This window comes from Gossypium hirsutum, chromosome A07, assembly GCF_007990345.1.
Source record: "Gossypium hirsutum isolate 1008001.06 chromosome A07, Gossypium_hirsutum_v2.1, whole genome shotgun sequence".
In the NCBI taxonomy this organism is placed as follows: domain Eukaryota; kingdom Viridiplantae; phylum Streptophyta; class Magnoliopsida; order Malvales; family Malvaceae; genus Gossypium; species Gossypium hirsutum.
This window is the reverse complement of record NC_053430.1, coordinates 95447721-95458282: the sequence shown is the minus strand read 5'-3', so window position 1 is coordinate 95458282 and position 10562 is coordinate 95447721. Positions and strand designations below refer to the sequence as shown.

Below are 10562 nucleotides of genomic sequence, written 5' to 3'. Positions count from 1 at the left end.
AATCTGTTTTGGATGTGCTTAGAAAAGAATCATTGTTTGCTAATCTTAAGAAATGTACTTTTTATACTAACAAGGTTATTTTCTTAGGATTCGTGGTCAGCTCGGAAGGATTGGAGGTTGATCAAGAAAAGGTGAAAGCCATTCAAGAATGGTCTAGACCCACGAGCATTAGCCAAGTGAGGAGCTTCCACAGATTGGCAAGCTTCTATCGACGATTTGTTCCAAATTTTAGCACCTTGGCAGCACCTTTAACTAGTGTGATCAAGAAGTCTTCTGCCTTCTATTGGAATGAGGAACAAGAAAAATCTTTCATTGCTCTTAAATCTTGCTTAACTAATGCTCCCTTACTTGTGTTACCTGATTTTGCTAAAATGTTTGAAGTTGAATGTGATGCATCAGGTGTCGGAATTGGAGCCGTTTTAATGCAAGATGGAAGGCCCGTGGCATACTTTAGTGAGAAGTTAAATGGAGCCGTTCTCAACTATCCGACGTATGACAAAGAAATGTATGCTCTAATTCGAGCTCTCGAGACTTGGCAGCACTACTTATGGCCAAAAGAGTTTGTCATACACTCAGATCATGAGGCATTGAAGCATATCAAGGGACAAGCAAAATTAAATAAACGACACGCCAAATGGGTCGAGTATTTAGAATCTTTTCCTTACATCATCAAATATAAAAAGGGTAAGGAAAACATTGTGGCTGACGCGTTATCTCGACGATATACTTTGCTATCATATTTAGATTCAAAATTGCTCGGATTTGCCTTTTTGAAGGAATTGTATAATGATGATGTTAATTTTGGTGATATTTATAAATCTTGTAAAAACAAAGCTGTTGATAAGTTTTACAGGTTTGATGGATTTCTTTTTCGCGAAGGTAAGCTTTGTATTCTGCAAAGTTCAATACGGAAATTGTTGGTGATCGAGGCACATGGTGGTGGACTCATGGGCCATTTTGGGGTGGCTAAGACGTTTTCAACCCTCCAAGAACATTTCTTTTGGCCTGGAATGAGAAAAGAAGTTGAACAAATTTGTAGTCACTGCATAACTTGCAAGAAGGCCAAGTCCAAGATTAATCCACATGGGCTCTACAAACCGTTGCCCATACCTGACGCACCATGGGTCGATCTTTCTATGGATTTTATCCTAGGACTTCCAAGGACTAAAACGGGGAAGGATTCAATTTTTGTTGTTGTAGATAGATTCTCCAAAATGTCACATTTTATAGCTTGTTCTAAAATTGACGATGCCGTTCATATTGCTAATTTGTTCTTTAGGAAGGTTGTACGACTTCACGGAATTCCAAAAACCATCGTATCCGATCGAGACGCAAAGTTCCTAAGTCATTTTTGGAGGTCTCTATGGGGAAAGCTAAGAACGAAACTGTTGTTTTCAACAACCTGTCATCCCCAAACGGATGGACAAACGGAGGTTGTGAATCGCGTGCTATCAACCTTATTACGAGCAATTATTCGAAAGAATCTCAAAGCGTAGGAGGAATGTTTACCGCATGTGGAATTCGCTTACAATAGATCCGTCCATTTTGCTACTAAACATTCACCATTTGAGGTTGTGTATGGATTCAATCCTCTAACTCCATTAGATTTTCTTCCTTTGCCCCGTGATCAGCTTGTTCATACCGATGCAAAACGAAAAGTCGATTATGTGAAGCAACTTCATCAAAAGGTGAGAACCAACATTGAAGTGCGAACCGAACAATATATGTGAGCTGCAAACAAAGGAAGGAAGCAAATAGTGTTTGAACCTGGAGATTGGGTTTGGGTTCACATGAGGAAGGAAAGGTTCCCGGCCCAACGAAGGTCGAAGCTGTTGCCAAGAGGAGACGGACCCTTTCAAGTGTTGGAACGAATTAATGAGAACTCTTACAAGCTTGATCTCCCAGGTGATTACAATATTAGCGCAAGCTTTAATGTGGCTGATTTATCTCCCTTTGATGCAGGTAGCGATTTGGGGACAAATCGCCTCGAAGAGGGAGGGAATGATGCAATCGGGCCCCATGAGTTATCAAATGCGAATGATGTTTCCCTCGAGCTGCCTAAAGGACCTATTACCAGAGCTAGGGCTAAGAAGTTTAAAGACACAATTTCAGCTTTGGTTGATCGGGTTTGGGGTGAATCCGTGGCCAGTCTACTTGAAAACTCATGGACCAGCAAGATGAGCAAACCGTGCACTTTACTTCAAGCTCTTCCAGCTTAGTTTTTAACAAGCTCGTTTTTAGCTTATTCATTTTTTATTTTTATTTTGAAATAATTAATTAAATTGTCTTAGTTGCTGTTAAGTTTAATTTGAGTCTTAGTTAAATATTTCTTGGTTCAGCCGAATTAATGTGTGAGATTTAAGCTAAGTAAATTTGTTGAATTTGCTAGGACAATGTACATGGACGGCAAAGAAGAGGTGGACAACATCATGCATAATTTATGGAACAAATTAAGGAAGCATTTGACCAACATCATGCATAATTCATGGAAGAATTTGAGGAAGCATTTGGCCAACATCGTGCATAATTCATGGAAGAATTTGAGGAAGCATTTGACCAACATCATGCATAATTCATGGAAGAATTTAAGGAAGCATTTGGCCAACATCATGCATAATTTAAGGAACAAATTGAGGAAGCACCATGGCCGAATTTGGCTTCCAATTTTACCCATTCGGCTACCCTTTTGTTTTGCCTATAAATATGTGTTAAATTTCATTGTAAGGGAAGAACCTGGAATTAATGTTTTTACATTTTGTGAAATTGTTTACAACTCTCATTGTTCTCCAAAGACTCGTTTGACTTATCAAGTAACCTTTGTGGCGTCAACCCATTCTTCTTATCCGAACTTATCACTTTGCATCCAAAGTGTGGCGTTCAAGTTATACCGAGGTTCCTATCATCTTTGATAGTGGGTCAAGGTTCCATTTTATTCGTTTTCCATCCATACAACATTTAACATTTCCTAAGTATTCGTATAAGTCCCGGGTTAACACACTTATATTGTGTTGGTTCAACTTGAATACTTGGTTTTCATTCACCTATCATCCTCAATACACTTCATAACCCCTTTTGAACTAAATTTGAGCCTTTATCCCTTCTTTCTTAACCTATCTTCGACAAACCTTGATATTACTCCAATTCACGATCGGGTACATCAACGACTCGACTCTCATCACCGAGGCCGGGGCGTATCAATATATATATAACTTTTTTCATTTTAAACTAAATATGAAAGTATATATATTCATCTTGTATTTATATAATTTTTGTTTATTATAATTAAAGATTATTATTTGATATATAGGTGATGGAGTTTTTAACATGTAAATTGAATTAAAAAATTGAGAGGTGTTCCATTTATTCTTATTTTATTTTTTAATATTAATTAAAGATTTTCTTAATGTCGTTTGTAGACTTCAAAAATTTCACCTATCTATGTATCGAATAATTATCCTCATAACTAATGATATATGTGTTTATGTTATTTTATTATCATAAATATTCACACCTTATTAATAAATTTACTCAATTTGAGATTAGTTAAGCTTTGTTAATGTTCTATTTTTTTTTAAATCCAAAATCTTGTTCGGAATTTGGGAGGGCATGACTAAAAATATTAGGTTTGAAAAATAAATTTGGACAAAAAAGGCTCACTTAGAATATAATCGAGCTTAGACTCCAACATTCAACGTCAAAGTCCAATTTGACCCGATTCATTTTCTAATATATTTAATATAAATATGATGTAATTTACATCACTTAAATCTAAATATGTAATAATATAAAATACCATAATGTAAACATAAAAATATGTTGTCTATATTTAAAATTTTAGTAAAAATGTCGATTGAGTCTTAACTTGATTAGTATGAAAATTGTTGCTAATGCAGGAGAACGTGAGTTCAAGTGTGCTGAAACACGTTATCCTTTTATTTATAGATTGAGATGAGCTATAAATAGTTATAGAGTAAACTTAAACAAAAGTACTATATATAAACTTAACCCAAACATGATGGAGTTCCACGCATACCCCTTCTAACTCAACCCTTTCCTACGTTATTCTTTAAGGTGATTAATATTTTAATAATGGATTAGTCTTTCATGCACATACCTTCTTGTCCGAAAGATTAGTCTTTCGTTTCTAATGGATTAAGTGGGCAACAAGTACAAATGACCTAAAAGTTTATATATATTTATATATATATTGTCGAATGGCAGATCGGATAATGGCTTAGCCCTGTCATTAGCCCATGCTATTGCTTTAAGAGAAGGGTTTAGCCAATAATAGCTCATCGAAATATGTCAAGTTGGGGAAGGGTCAGTCATTATTATTAGGGGTTAGGGTTGTGGGGCCAAAAGGGGCAACCTCTCATGTGGGTGCCTAACAAGCTTTGCTACTTAATTATAAAGATAAGTTGATGATGTTGATGATGATGATGATAAATAGTGTATAAATTGGTCAAGTGTGGGAAGCACTAATAAAATTTACCAACACACTGCTATTGGGGGTTCTTTCACCTGAGTATAAACCCATAATGTTGTATTAATTGCAGTGTCACTATCTTTTGTTTCATTCATTTTTGGAATATATGCTCTCTTTCTTTTTTATCTGCCACCCTTTTTGCACTCTCATTATCTGTACTCGAACAGCTATGATGGAGTATTCCACCATTTCATGTCTAATATTTACAATATATATTTTTCCTTAATGATTGACCACAACAGATACCTGATTTATTAGTATTTGTTTTCTTTGTTATTTCTTGGCAAAACATCCCCATATACCATTTTAGTTTTGTGTCACTACAAATCCACATGATTAATCAGCTTTTAGTGTGGCTGCTAATGCATTTGAAAAATTTGCATAATTTGCATCAACATGGTTTTTTTTTTTTAACCTCGGATATCTTTTAGTCATAAAAATAAAAATGGGAAAAGACAACTTTATCAGGTGGATTATAGCAAGCAAAGGAAGAGGGACCACTATTTCAACCCTAGAGATTATAATCATATCCGTATTAGCAATAGGGTAGGGACTAGGGACTAGGGACTAGAGACTAGAGACCCTCTTGTATATACAGATCTTTTTTAAGTCACCAACATCACACTATTCCATTCTAAGAGTTTTCATTTCTTTTATAAGGATTAGATTAGTTTTAATCCAAGATTGAAACACAAATATTTTGAAATTAAGTGAACTTCTTTTTTGGTTTTGGTTAGATAACATTATTTAATCTCCACTTAGTCAGGCAGTTTGTTATATTATACTTATATAAATATATAAATCATCAATGTAAACTGAAGCTTGCTCTGATTGGTATATATATTTGATTTAACTAATAATGAGCCACACATGCTGCAAACTGCAGAGCTGAAACAATGAAAATGATCATCTAATTAAAGTGAGCTTCACATGTTAGAAGGGTTCATGATCAGTTCATTATTAAACTTCCGAAGCTGATTGGTTCTTTTTTGTCTTATTTCCCAGCACGACAATGCTTTAGATTAAAACTCTGCAATCTTTGAATATATCCCAAGAAAAGTTTAGATAGATTAGAGCTCATCGAGACTTATATATCTGTAATAGCAGTGTTTGTTATAGGAATATATGAGTATATTTTATGTCGTAGACTCAGAAACCAAAAAGTTTTAACTGTATTTAATGATGGATGGAATGTCTATCTTAGGTTCTAATAATGATTTAGATGGTAACACTTGAATTTAGATTCTACTAGTGACAATATAGATTATACATGGAAGGGTGGGAGAGGGGTTTTAAAACGAAAATGTAAATAAAAAAAGAAAAGAAAAGAAATGTGTAGCCCAATAAGGGGACCAAATGTAATAAAGAAATGATTATTAAATGATCCACCTTACACTTCCACTGGTGTTTTATAAGGTCCTCGTTCAAACCTCTCCTGTCTGTAAGAACAAAAAGGAAATTAACCAAGAAAATAAAGAGTTCAAAATGACAGGTTCTGGTTCCCCTTGTGGTGCCTGCAAGTTTTTGAGAAGAAAATGTGTTAGAGGGTGTGTTTTTGCACCTTATTTCTCACATGAACAAGGTGCAACCCATTTTGCAGCCATCCACAAGGTTTTTGGTGCAAGCAATGTGTCGAAGCTGCTTGCTCACCTCCCTGTTACTGACCGCTGTGAAGCTGCTGTCACAATCTCATACGAAGCTCAAGCTAGGCTTCAGGACCCCGTTTATGGCTGTGTTTCTCATATCTTTGCTCTCCAACAGCAGGTTTTCTTCTTCTTCTTTTTTTAAACCACCCTTTGACCTTGTTTGATGCAATAAACTGATCATGTTGCCAAATTCATACAGGTTGCTAAACTAGAAGCACAACTTGCTTCTCTTACGGAGCAAGCATCTCAAAGCATTGTAAATGGCTCGGTTACATCAAACCCTAATGATGGAAAGCTTCCTTGTTCTCAGCTCCCAGATGTTCAAAGTTGGTTTCACCCTGATAATTCAAGCCTGGCACCAAATTTTAACCAGAGTTCATACGGTGAAAATGGGTTCTCGAATCCAAACTCTTCAGGGATCTATTATGAGAATTCAATGGTCTCATCAGAAGAAGATCATATCTCGTTTTCTACTTTTGTAGAGGCTCCTCATTCAATGTCTTCCTCCCTTGACATGCAAACAAATAACAGACAATGGAGTTTCCAGGATGTTGATGACCTTCAATCAATGGCCTTCGGGTATGCGCAAAATTCCAGATGAAGGGGGCTCAATGGAGAGGAAACAGTTCATGAAGACACCATGGACCTTCCAGTTTTGAATTGAATGCTGCTATGCTCCTGCATATTTTGAAGCATATGCACTTTTAGGAACCATAATAAATTAATGTTCATACAATATCTCAAACCCTATATCATCTACCCTACCATTATTTTCTATAATCTAGAAAGAAATCTGTCTATGGCCTTATTGAGGACATCAATTTTTTTTGACATGATAAATTTACCGTCGTGAAAATGACCGATCAGGTTAATTATTTACTATTTGCAAGAAAATTATACTGATCAGGTAGCTAGTAATGGCTTGCTTATAGAGCACATATATATACTGTCATGAAACATTGAACTGGCTGTCTACTAATGGCTTGAATATAGTTTACTCATGACTGAAGTGAACAATAATAATTAGCTTTGCTTATAGGTCAAAAGTCACTTTTGTTTTTCTTAGGTTTCATTTTAGTCACTTATATTATTGTGTTGTAATATTTTAGTCACTAAACCGTTAATTACCGTTAAGGTGTAACGGTAAGCTGACGTAGTATCATTATTTCAAACAAAAATTTTAGGTTAAACTATACAATTGGTCTCCATATTTTTTTTGAGCAATTTTTTTTAACTTTTCCTTTTTCTTTTTTTATTTTTCATTCTTTTCTGCTTTCCCTTCTATTTTCCTCCATTCTCCATCTTTTTTAAACGTAAAAGAATAAAATTAAATTACTCAAAACGAAAAATAAGAGGGACTAATTTGTAATTTAATCTAAAATTTTGGTTTAAATGATGATTTAACATGCTACGTCAGCTTATTATCACACCGTTAATGGCAATTAACGTTCAGTGACTAAAATGTAACTTAAATGAAATAAAAATGACTATTTTAAAATTTACCCATTATTAATATAAAAAATTTAATATTAATATTAATGTTGTTATTCATTTTTCAATGCAAAGCAGATTTTTTTGACTTGTCGTTGGAAATAAATTAATGATCCGCCCAATTTATTTATTTTTCCTACTTTATATATAAAATAATTTGAAATAATAAAAATTTTTGAGCATTTTGAGATTTCAAATTTGAATTTTGTTCATAATTATTTTAAATTAATTATATAATTTAGAATTTATTTTTCAACTTAAACCGTACATAGAACACTCATATACAAATTTCACCGAAGACCCAATCAAATGCAACAATTAAAATAATAAAAGAAAATTTTGTTCCTATACACGTAGGGTTCGGCACCCATGATGTAGATGTAGATATTGGTTCTCAGCTTAGAAAGGATAAAAAATTTATCTCAAAGTGACTAAAGTCCCTTACCCCTCTGAAAGGTTCGCACCCCAACTCGATCGAATGTTAAAATTAGATAGTACAGGGACTTGGGTCCAAAACCCCAAGTTGTAAGAATTTTCAATTTCTCTTCTTAAAAATGGAAGTAGACTTTCTAATATTTTTATAGTATTAAAAATAATATTAAAAAAATTATTCTTTAAAAAAAATGAAAAATCTTCTTAAATAAATTAAATTTGGGAGTAAAAATTGGAACTTACGCTGTTTCTTTCAAATGATTTCATCCTTTATTTGTTTTTACTTTCTTAATTACTGCAAAATAAATACAAGTTTGAGCTTTATAGGGTCTTGATATTGGTATTTTCATCAATCAAGGTATATACTCTTAATCTACTAGTGTGTCATTTTTTTAATAAAAAAGAGATATTTAGATGTCTCGATAGTTTATTAGTTGAATTTGGGAAGTCAATTTACACGTAAAAGTTTGATATTTTTGAGATTCTAGTTAGATATATGTTGTTGTCACGCTTCAAAAATAGTGAAATAGTTATTTGCAGTAGAAACTTATTTATAATGAGATCCATTACTGAAACTACTATTTGTCATGGTTGGTATGCTTTTGGTAATAATTTACAAAATGTGATAGTTTCATTTTTTTTTTCTATGTTTTTCTCATTGTTGAATCAGCTCCATATAGCTAATGATACATGGTTTTTTTTTTTTTTACTCATTGTTGAATCCAATAGAAAGTTATTTTTCTAATGTTTTTTTATGTTGGTTTTGGTTGATTTTTAAGCTGTTGTCATTTTTTTTATGTTTTTCTCATTGTTGAATTGGGTCCATATAGCTAATGAAACTACAATTTTTTTTATGTTTTTTTCCTCATTGTTGAATCCAATAGAATTTTTTTTTATGTTGGTTTTGGTTGATTTTTATGCTATTGTCTTTTTTTTTAATGTTTTTCTCATTGTTGAATCGGGTCCTCTACCGAAATTACTATTTTTTTCTCCTTTTAGTGTTAATTCTTTATTTACCATTTATTTTTTTGTCCATACGTGTGACTTGCTATTCCTTGTTTCACTTGTTTTCAGTGAAGTCTTCTCATTTTTTAGAATTCTAATTGTTGGAGAATGTTATAGTCATTTTATTTTATTTTTATAATTTTATAAAATTAAATTTTAGGTCGATTGCAAAAAAAATGAAGAAGGTAAAGATATTTGATACTTTTTTTTAAGAGGAAAGTAGTGATGCTTGTGATGCTAGTCTACCAGTAATCAATGAAGATTCTCCAACTATCAAATTTTAGCTTACCCCCTCCCCCCCCATATTAACATGGCTCCGCCATTGCCTGAAGCCTCCTTAGGTATCGATACATAGGCCCTTGACAGTGCCATGACACTATTTTGTTGAAATTGAGACCTTCAAGGCTCATATTTAGTCCTGAACGCTTTCAAACATCTAAAATTCATTTCTAAATGGTTTAAACATGATTTTAAAAATTCAAAAATTGATTTTATCTATTTTATATAATTGTTTTAATATTCAATTTCTTAAATAAATCTAAGATTATTGTCATGAAAATGCTCTAATGACACCTCTCATTTATATTGTATGTTGGGACAAATGAGAAGTATTACACTTAATAATTTTAAAATCCCCATTAATAACCTAAAGAATATTAGATTAAATCACAGAACCAAATTTAGCAAAAAATCCTGCCTTTCAGTTTACTTGTTAAGACCATACACATTCATAAACTCGCATTTATGATTCAAATGCTTTAACAACCTATAGGAGAGAACAAGCTTTCTTATAAGCAAGTTCTACTAAATTCAAATGAACAAGGAGAAAAAAGATTTGAGGAGAAGTCAATTGATATGGGAATTAGTCTAGATGGTGACATGACAGAGGAAGAAATGGTATATGGCATGAAAACGGTGTATGGTTTTGTTGAAGAGGAATTCTTGCATCTACTTGAAGGGTGTTTGTAGGTATGGCAAGGGATGTACCACCCCTTACTGGTTCGGTCGCCAGTCCCGAGCTACGGAATGCTACAATTAAAGTTGGAAGAGAAGACATTCAATTCATGTCGATTATTTCAAACAAACATGGAATTTCTTCATAATTACATAATTAACATTCAATTTAAACATGAACACATAATTGTAATCAATTCAATGCATAATCACCAAATATAATTTTGGTCGGGCCTTATACTATCTTATGTATGCTCTAATATCAACCTAGAATTTAATTAAGACTAATTTGCAACATTTCCAAAATTATAGATCAATTATATCATAAATAAATCTTTTAAATAATCAATCAGGTCTTAAACATTTAAATATTATGATATACAATTAAATTCAAGTCTTAATCGAGCTTACAAAAACTCTTAAGTTGACCCGAGAACTATAAGGATCAAATTGAGACATTTTCAAACGATAAGGGCATTTATGCAAAACAAGGGGCACACGACCGTGTATCTTATTGAGGCCGTGTGGATCAAATTGTAAAATTTCAT

General features: G+C 33.1%; 1 protein-coding gene across 1 annotated transcript; it reads left to right on the top strand.

The window, feature by feature from the left end:
• The first annotated feature begins 5956 nt into the window (after positions 1 to 5956).
• Positions 5957 to 6884, top strand: LOC107956354 (LOB domain-containing protein 29). Its single transcript, XM_016892048.2, has 2 exons — positions 5957 to 6250; positions 6332 to 6884. The coding sequence occupies exons 1-2, from the start codon at positions 5972 to 5974 to the stop codon at positions 6731 to 6733; spliced, it is 681 nt and encodes a 226-aa protein (XP_016747537.1). The 5' UTR covers positions 5957 to 5971; the 3' UTR covers positions 6734 to 6884.
• The last annotated feature ends 3678 nt before the right edge of the window (positions 6885 to 10562 follow it).